Here is a 23,270-nt window from a genome sequence, read left to right as displayed (position 1 = left end):
TTCAGGGTGCGCCTAAAGGAGAGGAGAGTAGGTGATAATCTGATGGGTTGGGGCAGGGAGTTCCAGAGGATGGGTGACACCCTGGAGAAGTCCTGGAGGCGGGCATGGGAGGAGGAGACCAGGGAACTAGAGAGAAGGAGGTCTTGTGAGGAGCGGAGTGTGCGTACTGGGCGGTACTTGGATATTAGGTCAGTGATGTAGTTCGGGGCAGTATGGTGGACAGCTTTGTACGTCAGCGTTAGGATTTTGAATTTGATCCGTTGCGCAATCGGAAGCCAGTGGAGGGATTGGCAGAGGGGGGTGGCGGAGACAGAGCGGTTGGAAAGGTGAATGAGTCTGGCAGCCGTATTCAGGATCGACTGAAGCGGGGATAGCCAGCGGCGAGGCAGGCCAGTGAGGAGGGAGTTGCAGTAGTCGAGTCGTGATATGATGAGGGAGTGGATGAGCTGTTTAGTGGTTTCTGGGGTTAGGAACGTGCGGATTTTGGCGATGTTGCGGAGGTGGAGTCTGCACGAGTTTGTTAAAGATTGGACTTGGGGCTGGAAGGATAGGTTGGAGTCCAGAATGACACCAAGTACTCTGGCCTGCAGGGCAGGTTTGATGGTAGCGTTGTTGGACGTGACGGAGAAATCAATGGGGGGTGGTGTCCGGGCTGGGGGGAAGACAAGAAACTTGGTTTTGGAGAGGTTCAATTTAAGGAAATGGAGCGACATCCAGTCTGATATGTCGCTCAGTAGGTGTGTGATTCGGGCTGAGACCAAGGGGGTGAGGTGGGGGGTTGAGAGATAGATTTGTGTGTCATCGGCATAGAGGTGGTAGTTGAAGCCGTGAGAGTGTATGAGTTGGCCAAGGGTGGAGGTATAGATGGAGAAGAGAAGGGGCCTGAGGACAGAGCCTTGAGGGACCCCAACAGAGAGGGGGAGTGAGGGGGAGGTGGTAGCATTATAGGTAACGCTGAAGGAGCGTTGTGACAGGTAGGATGAGAGCCAGGAGAGAGCAGAATCTCTGAGGCCGAGGGAGTGTAGTTTTTTGAGGAGGAGGGGGTGGTCGACTGTGTCGAAGGCCGCAGAGAGGTCAAGGAGTAGGAGCACTGAATAGTGGCCATTAGCTTTGGCGGTTAGCAGGTCGTTGGAGAGTTTGAGTAAGGCAGTTTCGGTGGAGTGTAGGGGACGGAAGCCGGACTGTAGGGGATCGAGGAGGTTGTTGTCGTTGAGGTGAGAGCATAGGCGGGTGTAGACTAGGCGCTCGAGGAGTTTAGATGTAAATGGGAGCAGGGAGATGGGTCTGAGGTTGTTCGGGTCATTGGGGTCCAGGGAGGGCTTTTTAAGTATGGGGGTGATGTGTGCATGTTTCAGAGGGGAGGGGAAAGTGCCTGAGGAGAGGGAGAGATTGAAGATGTGGGTGAGGGAGCGTAGGATGGAGGAGGAGGAAGGTCGTAGGAGTTGTGAGGGGATAGGGTCGAGGGGGCAGGTGGTGAGGCGGGCATCAGAGAGGATCTTGGAGACTTCCTTGATGGTAGTAAGGTCAAAGGTGCGGAGTGTGGGGGGAGCTTCAGTATGAGGAATGTAGGGTGGGGTGGAAGAGGAGGTCAGAGCAGTGGTGGGGCCGTGGGTGAGGGGTGATGAGGGGGTAGCTGAGTGAGGGTGAAGAGGGTTGGAGAGAGTTTGAGCAACGACGAAGTCCCTGTGGGTTATGTCGAGGGGGAGGGGGGATAAGGGGGTAGCTGTGTGAGAGGGGACGGGTTGAGAGGGCGTGTGAGTTGCGGCAATGTCCTTGCGAATTGTGTCAATCTTGTTTTTGAAGTGATTGGCAATCTCAAGGGCAGTGAGTGAGGTGCTGGGTGGAGGTGGGGGTGGAGAGAGTAGAGAGCTGAAGGCAGAGAAGAGTCGGCGAGGATTGGAGGAGAGGGCCTTGATGAGGGTCAAGAAGTAGGCCTGTTTGGCAGCATGGAGGGAGGAGGTGTAGGTGCGGAAGGCAGATTTATAGCGGGTGAAGGCTTGTTGGGATTTGGTTTTGCGCCATAGTCGCTCCAGGGCACGACTTTGTCGTTTGAGGGTTTTGGTGTGATCAGTCTGCCAGGGCTGGAGCGGTCGGGGTCTGATGTTGCGTGTGGTTAAAGGCGCTAGTGAGTCAAGGGCTGTTGAGAGCGCATTGTTGTAGGCGGTCAAAGCCAAGTCGGGGCAGGACAGGGGGAGGATGCGGTCGTGGAGTATTTAAAAAAGATCTGTAAAGAAGAGTGGACCAAAATCCCTCCTGAGATGTGTGCAAATCTGGTAAACAACTACAAGAAAGATCTTACCTCTATGCTTGCCAACAAGGGTTTATCCACTAATTAGTAAGTTGTGTTTTGCTTGGGGATCAAATACTTATTTTACTCACTGAACTGCAACTCAGTTTATAACATTTGTATCATGTTTTTTCTGGATTTTTGGTTGATATTCCATCTCTATCTTTTAAAATACAGCTATGATGAAAATTTTAGACCCTTCATTTCTTTGTAAGTGGCCAAACTTACAAAATGTGCAGGGGATCTAATAATTATTTTCCCCACTGTATATCCTGTATAATAATAACAATTAACCAACATATACTTTTTCTTTTTTGAAAATTCCTTAATATTCTCTCTTCTGCTATTGAAAGATATTGCTGGAGAAATTTTTTTTACATGCTTAGGGTACCCATAAACATGACAATCTGCCATTTGCAGCCAGACTGGGGGACAATTGCATCTCTGTTGTTAGTCATCAGGAAGCTGGCTGGCTGCTGTAGGGAAACAAAAGCAATTAGATGTGTTCCCTTCCAGTAATCCAGCTTTGGCCTTATCCTTCTTTCTCTCCAACCTCCTACCCTCCTCCACTGAAGTCACTTGTAGGTTTGTTGAGGCACTTAATAAAAGAACACACTGCAGAGAGACAAATTAAAGTATTTCACAACATTACTTTTTTGCCTTTTTTTTTTTTTTTTAATATGAGGAGGAAGGATTAGAACCTCTGTTGGGTTTATTGAGGTCTGTGTCCCCCTCTCTATATATATAGAGATAAGCATAACAGTGATAAGCATAACAGTGAGTTCACCATATCTCACTCCAAATCTGGGATTAGAAACCAGAGGCACACATGGATCTCCCACTGCAGATATACAGTTACGAGGCTGTAGGCACAAGATTGCTCAGGTACATTCATATCAGGAAGTGATGCTATTTTTTTTCAGGAGGATTTCCAGATAAAAAGGTAAAATGTTCCGGTTACTGCTGAGGGACAATCAATATTTCTAGATGTTCCCTATAACATACCAAATATTTACTTCTTGAGTTCAATTGCACTTTGGTAGACAAGATGGTTGAATACTTACTATGAAATAAAATGCAAAAGAGTGGTTTTCTTTTTTTTTAATCTCCTTAGATTTACCAAATAAATAAAGCAATTTTATATGCTTACTTAGTAGGGCTGAGGGACAATTTCCATTTCTTGATGTTCCCTATAACATACCAAATAAACACTTTTTGAGTTCAGGTCCATCAACTTTATTAGATGAGATGATTGGAAAAAACACTTCCTATTAAACAACAGCCAAAATACATTTTTTGTTTTGCAAAAGCTCCTTGGAATTAAAATAGGGTTTTTGTACTCACAGTAAAATCCTTTTATTGGGGTCCACTGAGGGGCACGGGAAGTCTCAAACCTTTTGAGTTATACTGCTGTCTACAACACAACTGGACCCTGGCATACATTAAACTGTAGGTCAACCCAAGATAACTCCTCCCACTGACAGTATGCCTTAAGCAGGTCAACTCTTTGTGGATGGGGGAATCCTCCTCCCTGAGCTAATATATTCTGACAGCAGGGAGACTTCCTCACTGTTATAATACACTGATTAGAACTCCAGGCTATAGATTGCAGTGCTGATCAAATGGGTAACATTTGACAGGGCAGTTGTATAGAAGTCAAATCAGTAGATTGACTTCTGTACAACCTCCCTGCCCACATGGACCAAAATTTGGCTGGTCCCTGCTGAACTGGCCGGATTTCGATCCATGTATGGCCGGCTTTAGATTTGTAGCAAAGCATGGCTTGAAACATAATCATAATTACAGAGGTGGGACCTGTGTTCCTCAATGGAGTCCAAGAAAACGTTTTTATAATAAGTACAAGAACCCTATTTCTTTCTCATGACTTGAGGGACACAGGAAGTCTTTAACCTGTAGAATGTCCAAAAGAAGTCCAAACCGAAACCAAAGCTTGACAGAATGACAGAAGAATGATGTCCTGATTGAGCTGAAAGGCACAGGGAAGTGCCAGTTCTAACACTCGCCCAGGAATCCTCCCCAGCGCAAAAGGCTTGCATCTGTTGTGAGGGTCCTCTAAAAGGGTCCACAGTGCCAGGGACCCAATTGACTTGTCCCATGACAGAAAGTTGCATAGCACAGTTGTGGAGTGAAACTTAGCAAATGGAACTGCCTTTAAGGAAGGTACAATTAGGGCCAAGACTCTCATGCAAAAGTGGAAAAATGGACAACTCCTAAAAGAGCAAATCAGAAAATGGAAAATGTAATGTTTCTCCTGTGAAAGAAACAATCTGGTCTGGGCAGGGTCCAGAACTAGATACAGGCACTCCAAACAATGCCAGTTGTAACAAAAATTAACGAAAGGTTCAGGATCCACCCGAATTGCTGTGACCTCTGGACAGTCAAAGCCACATTGTTCAACAGAGCCTGCATTAACTGTATCCTTGAAGGGAGGTCATAAGTAAATATTCCACAATGGGGATGTCACGAAAGTGCAGAGTTAATACTTGGGACAATACATTGAACACCTGAGGTGTAGGTTAGACACTGAAGAGCATAGCCGCTAACTGGTAAAGTAGAGGCTAAACAGCAAAACTTAGAAAACATGTATGCACTGGAAATATGTGCACATACAGGTACATGTCCTTGATGCCCACAGAAGCCAGTCCCTGTGGAGAAGAGAAGAAATGACAGATTAAGTGGATTCCATGTGGAATTTCCAAGCTCGAATGAAGATATTTAGAGATTGAGATCCAAGACCTGGAAATGGTGCAAGCTACATCCAAGCATCGGAGATGCAAGCTATCCAAGCATCTGCAAAGGTTAATAAATCCTTCCCCCTCCCCACCCCACTCTGGAAAGTAGGGGCATGTCTTCATGAAGAGGAAGGTTTGTTAGATATTTACAAGTGCTAAACCTTGAAAGCAGACTGGGAATCAGGCTTTAAGGATTTTGAAAAGGAAGTACTTTAAGTGGAGAAACAAAAGGAACGCTTCCTAACAGTCAGAGAGGAGGAAGACTTCACAATGTGATTTGGCTTCTTCCTGCTCTTGCTATTAGATGGTATCAGGAGTTCGAGATGTTGTCCCTAAAAGGGCACAAGGATCAAATGCTTCTTACACTAGGATTTTGCAAGTCCATCTTCAAGCAGAGTCTCCTACACATATGTATTGACATGAGACCTATGTAATAGGTAAGACGGGAATCTTTCAGCAGACCATCACAAGTTATAGCTATGGCCATTTGCTCCAGAAAGTCAATAATGGGGTCAGCAGCAGTGGTGAGATCACTTTTGAGGGATTTTGACCAGTCACAAAAGTAAGGTCACAGTCAGGATGTAGAGAAGGGCAGGACCTGCCAATGAGAACAAAATTCTAAAAGGGGCTTCCATCCACTTATCCACTTATCAGTTAGGTTGGTAAAAACAGGCACATCAGAATAATAAGCACCTTGTTAAGGCAGCATTCTGTTGGATCTACAGTGGGAATAGACCACTTCTGCACAAAATTCTTCCCAAATGGCTATAAGTCCTAAAAAGCACTAGGGGGGGCAAGTCCATTATCATGGTGTTCCCGACCTCTATATAGAAAATGTTGAAATGTCGGTTCAAGTACAACATTTTTGAGGACCTAGGAGATTTAAAGAAGATCTATCATATTTTTTAGAGTTCTGTCACCTATGGGATAAAGTACATGTAGTGCCTTGTCCAATGTTTCTAAGTGTTTTCTAACCTTAGTTATGTGGTCAGACCTACCTTCCATAGCCCCCCGCCGTGGCCAATCCAACAAGTTGTAATGGAGATGGCTGATTCATGGCTGCAACTTGTCTTTGCTGTGGGCGTTTTCCTGAGACATGCAACAGTAAGAGGTATGCAGGGAGGAAGGACATTCCACCACTGCTGCAGTTAATCTCCAAAGACTAGAAACAATATTGGTAGAAGCAATGGGCTGTTCCTCTAGTTGTATGTACCATATCAATAAAGGCCAATTGTGCTCCTTTAATTTGGGAGTAATAACAGTATACTGTGACTCCTTAGGGGCAAGCTCATCAGTCAGAGTGGAGTGACTTAAAATCAGACAGCATCTCAGTGTCAATGCTATTAAGGCAGTGGGTAAATTATTATTATTATACAGGATTTATACAGCGCCAACAGTTTGCTCAGTGCTTTACAATATATCGGGAGACAATACAGTTCAATACAAGAGGGATAGGAGGGCCCTGCTCTTTGGAGCTTACAATCTAGGAGGGAAATTAAATATATAATCTGCAGAGAAGGCAAAGGAGTAAAGTTACGGCTACTGCAGTCACAGTCAGTAAAAAAACTGGGAGAATTGAGCCATAAAGTCTTAAATGACATTGTTAAAAACCTAAACTGAAACAGCTGAGGATACAGCCACACCCAACGTAAAAAGGAATCTGATGATGGTATAGACTCTAGGACCAGATGGGCTAAAAAGAAATCTGATGAGGGTATAGACCAGGGGTGGGCAAACATTTTGACTTGAGGGCCGCAATGGGTTCATATATTGGACCCGGGGGCCGGACCAAGAGTAGATGAATGATGTGTATGTGTCATCCATAGTAAGTAATATTCCCCCATAGTAAGCATAGTAATTAATCCCCCATATAGTAATTCACCCCCCATATAGTAATTCACCCCCCATATAGTAATTCATCCCCCATATAGTAATTAATCCCCCATAGTAATTCATCCCCCATATAGTAATTCATCCCCCATAGTAATTCATCCCCCATAGTAATTCATCCCCCATATAGTAATTCATCCCCCATATAGTAATTCATCCCCCATATAGTAATTCATTCCCCATATTAATTCATCCCCCATATTAAGTCCCCAAGTCCCCCCGTGTCAATTCACTTACCTTTGCTCCGCGCGTTCCTCTCGCCGTGTTCCCGCGCCGTTCCGGTGTAGCATGAAAATCTGTCTCCTATGAGGATCTGTCCCCCTCGACGTATCTGCGCACGCATGTGCCAGTTTCAGGCATTAGCAGCCGATCGGCGATCTCCAGCACATGCGCAGATACGTCGAGGGGGACAGATCCTCATAGGAGACAGATTTTCATGCTACACCGGTCTTCAGGGCGGACTGTGAGAGGAGCCTAGCTCCCCTCAAGTTCGTCACGCTGCCCCGTCTACACACATCCTGACAGCCATCCTGAGAGTATCACGCTCCGCGGGCCGGATTAAAAGGTCCGCCGGGCCGTATACGGCCCGCGGGCCGTAGTTTGCCCATTGCTGGTATAGACCCTAGGACCAGATTGGCTGAAAGCAGTCCTAGAGCCATTAGTAGAGCATGAGCCCGGGGCACCCAGTACAGAGGGACTGGGACTGCCTCCTCCCATCCTCCTTGTCTAGAATCAGACACTTAGCGACCACATGGTGGTAAAGCAATGTAAAGGCTCTGGGTAAGAGTCAAAGCTTCAGATACTCACAAAATACAGATAGCTGTAGGTGAGGGTCGGATGGCTAGAGGTGACCCAAGTCAGAAACAGTTTGCGAATTGAAGTACCACATGGCTCTTTGCCAGTGGAAGAAGCATCACAGAGATGCTTCCTCAGTATAGTGGATAATACAGCACACGTGCACAGCACTGTACCCAGAAGATGACTGTAGCACTCAGTTCTGTAGCATTAACCCCATTGACCTATGTGAATGAGGTAGCTCTAAGTGCTCAGCTCAACCAGTCTACTTGCTAGGTGAGTCTTCAGAGGCAGGGTGAGCACTGAGGAAATGCCAGTGCCTCTTGACCTGGAAAGCACACCACAGCCAAATTTTACCCAAAGTCTGAAAAGTTCCCTGAAGGACACCTCCAGGCAGATGTCACGTTGTCCAGTTTAGCAGAGTCCGGATGCAGTACTTCAAACAACAGTTTGAGGGCAACTATGCATGCTAGCTGCAATTAGAGAGCCAAGCTCTAGCAGTGAGGAAAACAACTGAAGAGTATTAAAAATCAGTCCTAGCAAAAAACAGGTTAGTCTTTAGACATCCAGCCTCATAGGACACTTGCAACAAACTGAGGCATGCTGGTAGTAAGAGGGGTTATCCTGTTTTTTCATTGCCAGTATTCAATCCTCCTGTAGGCAGCAGTATAGCTCAAAGTATAAAGACTTCCTGTGGCCTTGGCTGAAAATGAAACAATTTTACATACTTAGAGCTTAAATTTAATCTTATATTTTGTTATTTCCATCTCCACCCCCTCCATAATAATCTAATAAAATTTTTAAATAAGACCCTTCCATTTTCATTATATGCTGTAGTTTAGTGCCAGTGTTATCATCACTGGTTCTCTATGTTACTCTATGCAATGCAGGCTGATCACTGCAGCATCCTGCCTCAGTACTCCTCTCATGAACCCTCGGCACTGATACAAGCAGTAGGCAGATTCTTAGGAGTTACACAAATAGAAAAATACTTTGATGGATGGGTGTCATTCTGGAGGAGTGGGCATTCCTAGGCAGACTGCATTTGCACGCAGACCACCCTAGGTAACGCTAGCATGTCATGCGTAGCCTCCATGATTGAAAGAACTTAAATCCTATAAATTAAAGGGGGGAGCTAGAGACAGTAAGGCTGGGAAGGAAAGCGTAAGATGATGCTGGACGACCTCCAGCAACAAAACGATGCAGGCTCTGTCTGACTTGCTGCAGATTCTAATGGAGACGTCTAAAGCTCACAGTGTGTCATGAAATCAGAGTAAGAAATCAGGTAAAGCAGAGGAGCCTGTACAACTGTGCAAAGCTAAAGGTCAGAGTTCAGCTTTAATAAACAGGGCTTAATGAAGGACTAATAGCAAAAAGCCAAGATCAGCTGGGATGCAGACTGTACAGATTTATGCCCCAACATGCTGGCTAGTTGCGCCTTTCAGCCAGGCAGCAGACTCCACAGGGTAAGATGAGTCATCCACTTGTAACCAAGGAAACATCCCGGTCAGGCCGATTACAGCCACTGATCGAGCACCGTTAGCAGGTTATGTGCAAAATCTTCAGCAGCCGAGAAAAGAGCGGCTTTACCCTTCCTACAACACAGCTCAGGAGACGCCACGTGAGGTCAAACAATACTGCAGGGTTTGGGTTACGCCAATGATCCCCTGTGCTCAGTTTGTGAACTGCACTTCAGTTCCCTGTGGTGTTCCTAGGATCACTTTATTACAAATGATTTTAAATGTCTTTAGATGCTCATAACAACTAAACATGCAGCCAGTTATCAGCCGGCTGTGAAGATCTAGCCTAGTAAAAAGAGAGATGCTGATATATTCATGTACTCTATTATTTTCTAACCTGGACAACAATAAAGAGCAATCAGGTAATCTGCCACTATAACCAAGACAGCCTCTGGGTTCTATTTCTAACATTTAATCCAGCCAAAAAACGATAATCAAGCCACAAAAGGCATTCAGCATACACACACACCGGCCTTAATTCTTTACGGCATAGATTCAACAAGGTATTAGAAACATTCCTCAGAGATTTTGGTTCATATTGACATGAGTTACTATTGCCTTTCTATCATCTCGAACCAGTCTGCCCATTCTCCTCTGACATCATCCACGTAACTGCCGTTCACTGGATATTTTCTCTTTTTTGGACCATTCTTTGTAAACACTAGAGATGGTTGTGCATGAAAATCCCAGTAGATCCCAGCAGTTTTTGAAATACTCAGACCAGTCCGTCTGGCACCAACAACCATGCCACGTTCAAAGTCACTTAAATCCCCTTTCTTCCCCATTCTGATGCTCAGTTTGAACTTCAGAAAGTTGTCTTCACCAGGTATAGATGCCTAAATGCACCGAGTTGCTGCCATGTGATTGGCTGATTAGCAATTTGTGTTACCAAGCAATTGAACAGGTGTACCTAATAAAGTGGCTGGTGAGTGTATAGGCTGTCTAAGGATCCTGCATTACCTAAAGCATTTCTGGCCCACTGTATCAGCCCACTTCTAAAGTAATTCCTTGTTGTCAGCAACCTAATGTTCTTGCAACATCACCTTGTCCTAAACTTGTAGCAGATTTTCGAGCCTTGTGATCATTGTCCCAGTGGTACTCCTCTGGTTACACAACTAATCTTAAACCCTAATCCAGTCTTTTTCAGCCAGGGTGCCTTGAAGTTTCTTCAGAAGTGCCTTGGGAAAATGCCTAAAAATTTCCCAAAAATGTATACAAACCAGCGGGTGGATCAAGCCTGCCTTTTAGTTACACAAAGCCATAAGTTTTCATTGTGCACCATTACAATCGTCTAGCTGCCAGCCTCCTAACAACCAATGATGCCATCAGTTGATATGGAGGATGTTGGTCGCCTGCACGGCATCCTTGTTTGACCCGCCCCTTCCCTGTCAGTAATGGGGTCACATTAGCTGAGTGATAGAGAGAAACTGAGGGAGAAGAAAAACATTGTAATACTAGTCAGTATCCATGTCCAAAGATGTATTTGCTTTGGAAGAATAAATCCCCTCTAACTTTGGGTGTCCTAAATGTGTGGGTGTTGCTGCATTAGATAAAACTATTAGAATCATGTTTTTACATTTTAGAATGAGGTGCCTTGAGACTGTCCAGAATTTTAAAGGGTGCCTCAAGATTGTTCACAACTTTTAAGGGTGCCTTGACTGAAAAAAGGTTGAGAAACACTGCCCTAATTTACATATCCTGTCACCTCTTATCCTAGTCTCCACACCTCCTGTCACATAAATAATTCTAGTCTCTGGTTTCCATCTCCTGTCACACAAGTGATCCTAGTAACTACTTTACATCTCCTGTCACAGCTAATCCTAGTCTCTACTTCACACACCCTGTCACACGGTTAATCCTAGTCTCCACACCTGCTATCACACAACTAATCAAAGTCCTTACTTTAAAACTCCTGTCAATCATCATCCTAGTCCCTACTTTACACCTCCTGTCACTCATCACCCCAGTCCCTACTTTACACCTCCTGTCATTCATCATCCTAGTCCCTATTTTACACCTCCTGTCACACAGCCAATCCTAGTCACTATACTACAACTCCTGTCACACAACTAATCCTACCCCTACTTTATACCTTCTGCTACATGTGTAATCCTAGTCCCAATTTAACAGCTCCTGTCACATGACTAATTCTAGTCCCTACTTTACACCTCCTGGACATGGTTACTAAGAAGTCAGAGCAAATACACTGCTATAAAAATACACTCATATGACAGTATATGTGCATGAAAACGCAGACCATGATGGGCATTATATTAACAAATTGCTAGCAGATTCACCCTGGCGCTTCCATCCAGACTAGACCCAGAAAAAGAGCATCTTGACTTATATCCTGATAAGTGACATAAATGTAGCAGTCCTGATTCAGAAAGATGACAAGAGTGATGATGTCACCACATCCTGACTCCTACCTATGTGTTTCATCAAAGTTTGACTTCATTAGGGAGTCCTGACAACATCAGACTTTGATGAAACGCGTAGGAAGGAGCCAGGATGCAGTGATCTCATCACGTTGCACGATGGTTGGCTTTTCATGCTGGTCATGACCACTCTGTAAACGGGGGTCATAATGCTCTGGTATAGCTTTTTTCACTTGGGCACCAGGATTGTAACATGCTGGGAGTCACAAATTTTTTTTTGGACACTAGCATACTAAAGTTTTCATTGATTTTTATAGGATCATTACTAGGACTTGTGGACTTTTTCTTTGTCACCTGAAAATATGCACAGATTTAATTTTTTTGTGTTCGCTACATCTGTTAACCATTTGTATGTGTTTCTCTCAAGTGCCTTTCGTGATGGCTACAGTATCCTTCGCCTTCTGATGACCTCCTCTAAGAAGACCTTTACGATGCTTTGTGACCAATGTGCATTTTGACCTCTCTTTACTTAGAAGGTCATATTGATCTGGTAAGCCTTGCATGGTGTTACCCGGTGGAGGATTTTTTGACTATGAGATACCCTTATCGCTCAGCTGTTTATACTATTATTATTATACAGTATTTATATACTAGTGGATTAGTACACCATTTAATCACACTCTTGTATTTTTGGGACTTTATAATTTTTCACTTAACTTGCAGACCTGGATATTTGTTCGAGAATCATTAGAGGTTTATCACATATTTGTTTATATTAGCACATTAGCACATTTTTTGGGGGGGATTCGTGCAACATATTCTTTTAATTATTCTGTGAATATGATATCGCATAGTGTGGCTGCCGCTTTTTGCATTCATTAATGTTGTCTTGTGTTCACCTAAGCGCAATTTACAATTTTTTTGTCATTATCGACTTACATTTTTTGGTTTCAACTTTGTTTTTGGTGACGTATGTGTTCTTTATGCACAGGTTTTTTATATTTGAATTACAAGCACAAACTTGCCTGTCTTTTTATTGCCTATAACTCTGTACACCAGCACAATTAGAGATAACTGGTACAACACATCGTATGATACAGTGTGAAATCACTCCTATTCCTCTCACGGGGCAGCGTTGATGTTTCCTGATGGACCCAGTGCTCCGACACAGGGATAGGTAGAGGATTCTAAGCTTGTGTAAGCTCCAGGTCATGGCTTAGAGCTTACAAGGGTTTTCTTCTTCTCGTTCTTGGGAGTTAAATAGTGCGGCAGAAGATCAAAAAGTTCAGGGTAAGGCTGAGTATGTGCTGCTGGGGAAGGGGGAATTTAGGTGAATCTGTTGCTTTGCCCTACACGGTTAGTGCTTCACACTCAGTAACAATACTGTGAATTAGATTCAAGTGGCTGGCTCTTTTCTACAGAAAATTAACACATTGTAAAAAGGTCTGCCCATCATATTTGCAGTTTTCTTTGCCTGTGAAATGCGAATTATATAGATCAAACTATGTCATTTTTCCCTTTTGTCATGTAATTATGGCTGTTAGTTGCTAATGTTGATAATGCATTTACATATGCATGTCTTACAATGTATTCCGTTTATGCTATGCGTTTTTAACATGTAAGCTTTTAAAGTAAAAAGACTGGGAAAAATCCAATATCACAAAACAGGCTCTTACACTGAATTGCTGAAAAATGGGTGCAGCTCTTAGCTCTGATTCAAAGCCAAATTCAAGGACTCTTGGAGTCTCCAGGTGCACCAAAACAACTGGTGGCTTTAAAAGGAAGGTAGGTACTTCTCTTCAGCACTACTGACAGTCTATACAGCTAACTTTGACTTTAAGACACTAAAGGAAAAGAACCGTACAGGCATATCAAGATGCAGCTAACACTAGCATGAGGAAACAGAACATTCTGGGCCCCTACAAAGTTAGTTCTGTCCTGTTTGTCACCCTCTATGTTAGGCAGCTTATGATGTTCATGAATGCTAATAACGACAGAATGATTCTGATTCAGTTGGCATACAGCCACATTCCTAAACATTTAACAAACTGCGAGCCTGCTATGGCTCAATTTCTCACCTGTAAGGGGCCCATTGACCTGCTGCAGGCTGCCAAGAATCTTCTCTCCGAGCAGATGAATGAGCCGGGTTACCACCTGGATGGGGAGAAATCTGTGAATTAATTTCTGGAAGAACTATGCCAAACCACCATATGCTCATCAATCAAGACACTAATAGCATGGAATCATTGTGCAAAGCGGCAAGTATTGATTTTCCATGCATTTGGATAATTAGGTTTCTTCTGAATTATCTTTTACTGTATGCTCCAAGAAAGGGTCATGTACAGTAAAATGATATTAACCCTTTACAACTACAAGGCTGTATTCAGTTAAATGAGGATGAAGAAAGGCAACGTGTGTGTAGCTAGTTTGACCTGTGGTGTAGTTAGCAGGCTGTAATGAAAAAATACGTTGTTTTTTTTCCCCTTGTGCCATGATTGGACTTGTAGGTACCTTAAGAAAGTCACACACTTTTTACTGTGATTATAAAATCATGTTTACATTTGCCAACAAATATGAAATGGAAGAGTTGTCTGATAGGATATAACATGACTGGATAGTTTAGGAAAGTTCTCACACTACACTGATTTTGGTAAATCTAAAAGTAATTATACAGTCAGACTGTAATGTGTGTGATTGGCTTAACAGCTAGCAAGCAACAAAAAGTCCAGCACAGAAAAAAAGGAAACCTGACATAATTAGCTTTATTCAGTTAGTAACTTTGATAAAAACAATTACCATTACTATTTAACAAAGTTAATCCCACTATAAATGACTGTTATTGCTTATAAGTATTAGTTTTTTAATTTATGTTGAGCGGCACTGAACCAGTCTCGGTCGCAAGGTTGCCATGGAGACAAAAACATGGTCACTAATGTAAGACCTGTGAGGCCCAGGCTTACATAAGCTTTAAGTGCTGCTCTAGAAAGTATTAAAAGCCTTGTATGCTTTTGTTTTTAGTAGTGATTTACAGGCAGAGAGTTAATGAGCATACATAGCCTGTAAAAGAATCATTGTGTGATATAAGTATAAGAGAGGAACAGACAGAGAGACTAAGAGAAAAAACATACAAAAGAGAAAATGAAAAAAAAAAAGTGATAACATGAGAGAGAGGGAGAAAGAGAGAAGGAGAAAGAGAGAGAGGAGAGGAGAGAGAGAGAGACAAGAGAAGAGAAGAGAGGGAGAAAGAGAGAGGGAGAAAGAGAGAGAGGAGAGGAGAGAGACAAGAGAAGAGAAGAGAGGGAGAAGAGAAGAGAGGGAGAAGAGAGAGGGAGAAGAGAGAGAGGTAGAAGAGAGAGAGAGGGAGAAGAGAGAGGAGACGAAAGAAGAGAAGAGAGGGGGGAGAGAGAGAGAGACGGAGGAGAGAGAGAGACGGAGGAGAGAGAGAGGGGGAGAAGAGAGAGAGGGGGAGAAGAGAGAGAGGGAGAAGAGAGAGGGGTAGAAGAGAGAGAGAGAGGGAGAAGAGAGAAGTAGAAGAGAGAGAGGGAGAAAGAGAGAGACGAGACGAGAGAAGAGAGGGAGAAGAGAGAGGGAGGGAGAAGCCAGAGCGAGGGAGAAGAGAGAGAGCGGGAGAAGAGAGAGAGAAGAGAGAGAGAGGGAGAAGAGAGAGGTAGAAGAGAGAGAGAAAGGGAGCGAGAGAAAGGGAGCGAGAGAGAGGGAGCAAGAGAGAGAGAAGAGAGCGAGAGAAAGAAAAAGAGAGAGAGAGAAAGCAAGAAAGACAAGAGAAGAAAGACATACAAGAAAAACAGAGGAAGAAAAAATATGTATAGGAAAAAGAGAAGGAAGAAAAGGAAAGTTAAAGTATATCTAAAGCCGAAGCTTTTTTTTTTCCTGTTTTGGATACATTGTGCTATATTGTTGCCTGTGTTTCTGCAGGTAGATTTTCACCCTCTCTGTTTATCCTATTGCCAGTCTGTGTCTAGGAAATTAGATAATATAAAAATAAAAGAATAAAATAAAGATAAAAAAAAATATAAAGAACAAAAAGTAAAAGACAAAGAAATAGAGTAAAAACACAGATATGGAGGCAAGGAGGAGTGAAAAGGGGATAGACAGATCATCAATATGCAATTTCAGGCTATTATTTGGCAAAGGTTTGTATTAGCAGGGCAGTCTGTATGTTAGAGCTGAACTCGTACAGACAGCCTGTAAAAGAGGATGGATAATATCTGTTTGCAGGCAGTGACTCCAATCTTTGGTCTATTTCAAAGCTGTGACCGTCACTGGTATTTGTGACTTCCAGCTGTGTTGGATGCTGCATAGCCCGCTGTGTACTTTGTGACTTAGAGGTTGGCGGAGGATCAGGCATGTGATACACCTGGAAGTGTTAGATACAGTGGTGGACACAGTTCTGCAAAAAAGCCTAAAACTTTCTTGAAATCAGCCTTCTACAATCCCCTGTGAAGTTAAACCTAAGCTAAGAGCACAAGCAGCCAAGCAGACTTTTCAGCAAGAAAATGACTAACATGGAACATGTGATCAAGAGAGAGCAGAGTGAAGACCTCATTAGTTTGCTTCTGATACTTTACTGTCCAATCACAGTTTAGCGGTAGGGAGGTAACCTAACTATATTACCTAATTGCTGAATTTAAGAAAAATAGACAACTTTAAAGAGTATAAAAGTAAAAAAGAACACATTTTTTAATAGATATTTTTATTGAAAAAGTTTTCATTTGTTATACAAGATGACAGAAAACAGATTAAAAAACATAACCAAGCCATGCCTCCCGTGTTTCTATGAGGTACAATGATGGTTAAGAAAATGACAGTATATAGTAAGCAAAATCTACATATAGATAGAGGGGACAATTGCTGTGTGAGGAGCACCACTACAATACCAGATACAATGAGAGATAAGAGGGACCAGATTAATATCCTAGATCTAAAGACGTCAGGGTAAGGGGGCTAGACACCCCATTTAGTTTATCAGACATAGTTTATCAAAGAGATGAGCTTTCTTTCTTAGTTCAAAGGTGAGTCTGTACAGAGGTAAACTATCATTTATTAATTTAAGCCAAGTGGTCAGAGTAGGGTGAGTTGTTCCTTTCCAAAATAAAAGGATGGTTTTCATGGCAAAAAAGTACAGTATACGTAATAAACGTTTGACATGTGCAGGAGTAGATAATTTACCAAATATACCTAACAGGTAATTTTAAGGATGCACTATTTTAGGTAAACCCAGTACAGTGGAGAGGAATGTGCTGAATTCTGACCAAAACATATAGACTATAGGACAAGACCAAAAACAGCGCATAAAGTCAGAATGGCTTTCTCGGTAGTTTCCACAAAGGGGCCATGAGAGCCAAATTGTACTCTAAGAGCATAGTGGAGTTGGTAATAAAATAATATCAAGTAGGAAAGAAGATTAAATTAGTCTCTCAACTGGACGAAGGGCTTAAGGCCCCGCACAGTATATAAGTGGCAAAGGTATTTGATGCCCCTAGAAATCCAACGTTGTGGATCTGGGATCACAAGTTTGATCAGAGTAGGATTATACCAAAATGGGTTATTGGGTGAGGAAGTTTGTGGTATATAACATGGTCATCCCAGGAGAAGGGGGTACCCGCCTCTGGTACACAATATTATGCAAAGATTCAAAGCAGGAGATTACAGCTGCTTCAGTAGTGGTACAGGCATTAGCCAGGGAGGGGGTGCAACCACCACTAACTGAGAGGCTAGATAATATAAATTGGAAAATGCCAAGCCTGCTAAATGAGAAGGCAATTTCAAAATATCTAGAGCCATTTTAGAAGCACGGTGATTCCAAAGAATCCCATGCAAATAGAATCAATTTGCTTAAAAATGGACTTCGGTATTTTACAGGGAGAGTTGGCCATTATATACAGAAGTTTCAGAAGGAAAATAATGTTCAGTAAATTAACTCTACCCATAAGATCTAATGGAAGATCCATCCACAGTTAAGTAATAATAAAGCATAAATTATTCACTATGTAGGTGTTCAAGGGCAGTTGCACCACTACCTCTAAGTATCGAAAGGCGGGAACCATTTGGATTTGGGAACTCGGATGTATCACCTTGCTTCTGAGTCCAGTGGAAAAAGACTGGATTTAGTTCAGTTAACCCAGAAGCCAGAGAACATGCCAAAGTCCTCCATCTCTTGCAACAGACAGCATAGCACAGCAGAAGGATTGGCTAAGAAAATATTAGTGTCAACCGCATATAATGAAAATGCATAACCTATATGGTGCCAATTACAAGACCACTGTATAGTATAAAGGATGAGGACCACATACGAACAGCTAGTGGCTCAATAGCCAAAGCAAACAGTAATGGAGACAGGGGACAGCCTTGGCGTGTCCCTCTGCAAATGGAAAACATTAACCCGCACTCTGGCAACTGGGCCGATCTACAAAATCTGTATCCAAGTTATCATCTGAGGACCACGCCCATAAAGTTGTAACACTTTAAATAAATAAGGACACTCCACACTATCAAAGGCTTTACAAGTGTCCAAAGAGACTATGACCTGGGCATTGGAGTGCCCTTTGGGATATTGCAGATTTTGAAAAAGTCTATGCCTTTTCATTCTTGTAGAGTGGCCTGGGATGAATCCTCCCTTATCATTTTGTACCAGGGAAGAGACAACATTGTTCAAACGGTTGCAGAGCACCTTAGCTTGGATTTTCACATCTAAATTAATCAATTAAAAAGGTCTACAGAAGTCACAATCCAGTGAGCGTGGTTTCAGGATGACGGCAATCAGAGCCTCCCTCATAGAGGGAGGAACAATCTCCTTATCCAATGCCACATTGAAGGTGCGCAAAAGATGAGGAAAGTGTTACTAAACCCACAACAGTAAAATCAGTCTGTATATGCAGTAAAGTATGCTTGTTATACCCACTGTGGAACCTAAGGGGATATCCTCTGCATTGTGTAAAAAAGGCTGTTTGATCCTGTTTTCTCTGCCCCTCCTTTTGTTCAAATGTCCAAGTCTTATCTCCTGATAAGACAGACTGAACCTGTAGCCACATACACATGCTCAGGTTCATGTGTATTGCTAGAGAGGTTTTTATTTTATTTTACTTGGGAGAGTGCATGTGATCAGCACAAGGCCAATCAGCACTGTCCAGACAGAGGTCAGGGGTTTTGCATCCTCCTAGAGAAGAAAGAAAACTCCTCCTACTAGCTTTAACCAGTGCTCTGCTGAAGTCACAAGACTGTTCTAACTGCTGATGAGAAAAGGTATTTAGCAGTTTATATTTACTAAAATAATTGCATTTTCATGTTCTGTGTACTGTGTGAGACCAGATATAGGGAATGCAAGTTCCTGGGTTGAGTAACAAATGTTTAAATTTACGATACCACTCAGTGGAGAACCCATCCAGTCCAGGTGTTTTGTGCTATTGCTAGCTCAATCTCTTCTGTGGTAAGAGGGGCTTCCAGGTCTGAATTACAATTTTTTGGTTAAAGTGTTACTAAACCCAGGACCCTGCATTCACTATATCTGGTCTTCCACAGTACATAGAGCATGGAAATGCAATTATTTTAGTAAATATTAACTGCAAAACACCTTTTCTTATCAGCAGCTAGAGCAGTCTTGTGACTACTATCAGTGTCCAGCAGAGCACTGGTTAGCTTGTAGGAGGAGTTTTCATTCCCCTCCCACTGCTCTATGAGATTGCATAACCACTGGCCCTCTGTCTGGACAGTGCTGATTGGCCCTATGCTGATCACATGCACCCTCCCAAGAAAAAGAAAAAAAAAACGCTCTAGAAACTTTCGCAACTTAAACCCTTCTCTTTTCCACTCTGCAACTGACTACCTCTATGGCAAAATCTCTCCCCTGTTCTGCCCTGACCTGGCCACTGCTGTCCACAACAGATCGCTTTAATCCACACTAGACTCACTTGCTCCTCTAACTACACGAAGTATCAGGCCCCGACCATTACAACCATGGCAGAGTGACGACACCAGAACTCTTAAGAGACATAGCCGTGCACTGGAGCGATTGTGGCGTAAAACCAAATCTCAGCAAGCATTCACCCTACAGTGAAGGAAATAAGTATTTGATCCCCTGCTGATTTTGAATGTTTTCCCACTCACAAAGAAATGATCAGTCTAAAAATCGAATGGTAGGTGTATTGTAACACTGAGAGACAGAATAGCAACAACAAATTCAAAAGAAATGCATGTCTAACAAATTTTGCACTGATTTGCATGTTCATAAGGGAAATAAGTATTTGATCTCCTATCATTCAGCAGGATTTCTGGCTACCAGGTGTCTTTCATACAGTTAAGCTGAGAGTAGAAGCAGTCTCTTAAAGAAAGTGCTGCTAATCTCATTTTATTACCTGTATAAAAGACACCTGTCCACAGGAGCAATCAAACAATCAGATTCCAAACTCTCCACCATGGCAAAGACCAAAGAGCTGTCCAAGGATGTCAGGGACAAGATTGTAGACCTACACAAGGCTGGATTGGGCTACCAAACTATCGCCAAGCAGCTTGGTGAGAAGGTGACAAACATTCAAAATCAGCAGGGGATCAAATACTTATTTCCTTCATTGTATATAAATCTGCTTTCTCAACATACAATTCCTCCCTCCATGCTGCCAAACAAGCCTACTTTGTCACTCTTATTAACACAGTGTCATCCAGTCCTCGACGTCTCTTCTCTACTTTTAACTCTCTACTTTCTCCACCTCCACCCAGTACCTCACTGCTTACGAGATTGCAAATAATTTCAAAAACAAGATTGATGCAATTCGTAAGGGCATTTTCACTGCACAAATATCTATCCCACTTAGCATACCTTATACTAAACCTCCCTCAACATTTTCCTCTTTTGTAGTGTACAAATAAAAAGTGCGCTAATTATTCACAAAACATGCAAGGATAAATAATAAAAATAAATGAATTCATAAATATAAACATAAGTCCAGCCACCATAACAGTGATAGTCCAATATCAACTTAATGTCAATCTTGAAAACAAACACCCATGTGCAAATCCGACACCAGATGAAATGAATACACTCACCAGAGCTATATGCTGATTATATTATAAACCAGCATGATAGCATTTTGCTCTGGGAGCAATGATCTGCAGGATATCCCAGTAGAGGAATAGCAACCAATAGTAATCCAATCAGCACATATGGAACAGCTAAGCAGAAAATGATCTTCCAATAACATGGGCAGAGCTTGAAGACGTCAAGTGACGAAACACGTTGGGCCTGGCCTAGTGGATGTGACGTTGGAACGTTCCTCCCAGCTGTCGGCTGTTTGATCGCAGTGCAGGAGGTTCGTCCCTTGGTTTTTCCCTTGTGGATGTGGCATTTTAGAGGCTGTCATTGCTGGTGTCGGCTAGACACCTTCTTTGTGAGTGCAATACTTTATTAATAAAATTTTACTGGTTTTAAACGTACTGCACCATCATATCTCTTCTTATTCCTTGAGCTCTGCCCATGTTATTGGAAGATCATTTGCTGCTTAGCTGTTCCATATGTGCTGATTGGATTACTATCCAACTATTGCAAAGGGTCAACCTTCTTGACCCTTTACAGCCTGGTTTTTGCGCACTCCACTCCACTGAAACTGCCCTACTAAAACTCACTAAAGATTTACTAACTGCTAAAACCAATAGTCACTACTCTTAACTCTTACTACTAGACCTCTCTGCGGCTTTTGATACTGTTGACCATCCCCTCCTCCTCAAAAAACTCCACTCTCTTGGCCTCCGAGACCCTGCTCTCTCCTGGTTCTCCTCTTACCTATCGCAGCGCTCCTTCAGCGTTACCTATAACTCTATCTCCTCCACTCTTTCTGTAAGGGTCCCTCAAGGTTCTGTCCTTGGATCCCTTCTCTTCTCCATCTACACCTCCTCCCTTGGTCGCGTGATAAACTCCCATGGCTGTAAATACCATCTCTATGCTGATGACACAAAAATCTATCTTTCTACTCCTCACCTCACCCCTTTAGTCTCCTCTTGCATTACTAACCTACTAAGTGGCATATCGGCATGGATGTCACTCCACTTCCTCAAACTCAATCTTTCTAAAACTGAGCTCATACTATTCCCTCCAGCCCGTGCTACCCTGATTTCTTCATCAAGATCAATAATACAACTATCAGTCCCTCCCCCCATGCCAGGATACTAGATGTAATCCTAGATTCCCATCTGTCCTTTCAGCCCCAAATCCAATCACTGTCCAAATCTTGTAGACTTTACCTCTGCAACATCTTCAAGATACACCCGTTCTTAACTTGTGAAACTACTAAGCAACTTATTCACTCCCTGGTTATCTCTTGTCTTGACTATTATAACTCCCTCCTCATTGGTCTACCTAATCGCAGGCTATCCCCTCTTCAGTCTATCATGAGTGCTGCTGCCAGACTCATCCACCTCACTAACCATTCCATATCTACCATTCCTCTCGGCCAATCCCTCCACTGGCTTCCCACTGCCCAACAAATAAAACTCAAAACATTAACAATAACATATAAAACCATTTATAACTCTGCCCCAAATTACATCACCAATCTTGTCTCCAAATATCCCCCAAACCGTCCTCTCTGGTCCTCCCACAACCTCCTGCTCTCTAGCTCCCTTGTCTCCTCCTCTCATGAGCATCTGCAGGACTTCTCCAGAGCCTGCCCCATACACTGGAACTCTCTACCCCAATCTATCAGACTATCGCCTACTCTGCCCAATTTTAGGTGATCTCTGAAAACCTCTCTCTTCAGGGAAGCCTATCCTGCCTTCAGCTAATAATGGAATCTTCTATTCTTCCTACCAGTCTATCACCCGCAGTTATTACCTTTTGTTCCACCAGCCCCTCCATCTTAGATTGTAAGCTCTATGGAGCAGGGCCCTCCTAACCCTCTTGTATTGAACTGTATTGTTGCTGGATTGTCTCCCTTTATATTGTAAAGTGCTGAGCAAACTGTTGGAGCTATATAAATCCTGTATAATAATATTAATAATATAGTATTTTGACTGACAGCCTTCACCTTTCTTGTGCAAAGGAATTACTTTCTTTCTCAGGCCTTGTTAAATTTCTCTTCCATGTGGTGCCATCGCTGACAACATGAAATGGGAAGGGGTTTTCTTTGTTAAGTAAAGTCCTTTTAAAATCAACTGTCTACTGGACACCTGTTTAAAGAATAATTAGACTTACCCGTAGTTGAATTCTTGTTAATTAGGATTTTGCTGTCTAAAATTTAGCTTAGCTTCTAAGACTTATTAGGGTGTATTCATTTTTGCAACATGGTCTTGAATGGTTGTATTAGGAAAAATACTTTTTTGTGTGTGCAAATGAACAAATCTTGTTTTCAATCAATGGCCCGCATTTGTGGGAGTATTTTGTAGTATAGTATCTCATAGAAAATGTTGATTCTGAAAGAAAAGTAAAGGTTTTTGGACAAATCTGTTAGGGTGTACCAAGGTATGCTTAGCACTGTAGGTAGGAGGGTAGTAGTAGAAGCATAGACGGAGTGCTAAAGTTCAGCTTCTCTGAAATGGCAAAAAAAGTCAAAGATCTGGGAGAAGTCATAAATATAATGGAGCAGGCCTCCAGGCGTATGGTAATATCAGCATTAGGCCATGGCTGTGACAGGTAGAAGAGTAA

General features: G+C 42.8%; 1 protein-coding gene across 4 annotated transcripts in view; it reads right to left on the bottom strand.

The window, feature by feature from the left end:
- Positions 1 to 23,270, bottom strand: part of PNPLA7 (patatin like domain 7, lysophospholipase) — a 346,161-nt gene that overhangs the window by 166,289 nt on the left and 156,602 nt on the right. For all 4 annotated transcript variants that reach the window (XM_089675020.1, XM_089675022.1, XM_089675023.1 and 1 more), the window contains one exon: positions 13,702 to 13,777. In XM_089675020.1, coding sequence (XP_089531146.1) covers positions 13,702 to 13,777 — 76 coding nt within the window. The remainder of the gene's footprint in view (positions 1 to 13,701; positions 13,778 to 23,270) is intronic.

The sequence above is a fragment of the Staurois parvus genome, unplaced genomic scaffold (genome assembly GCF_062004578.1).
Source record: "Staurois parvus isolate SC_StPar_1 unplaced genomic scaffold, SC_StPar_1.0 ptg000154l, whole genome shotgun sequence".
Taxonomy (NCBI): Eukaryota; Metazoa; Chordata; class Amphibia; order Anura; family Ranidae; genus Staurois; species Staurois parvus.
This window is presented reverse-complemented; position numbering and strand designations above follow the sequence as displayed.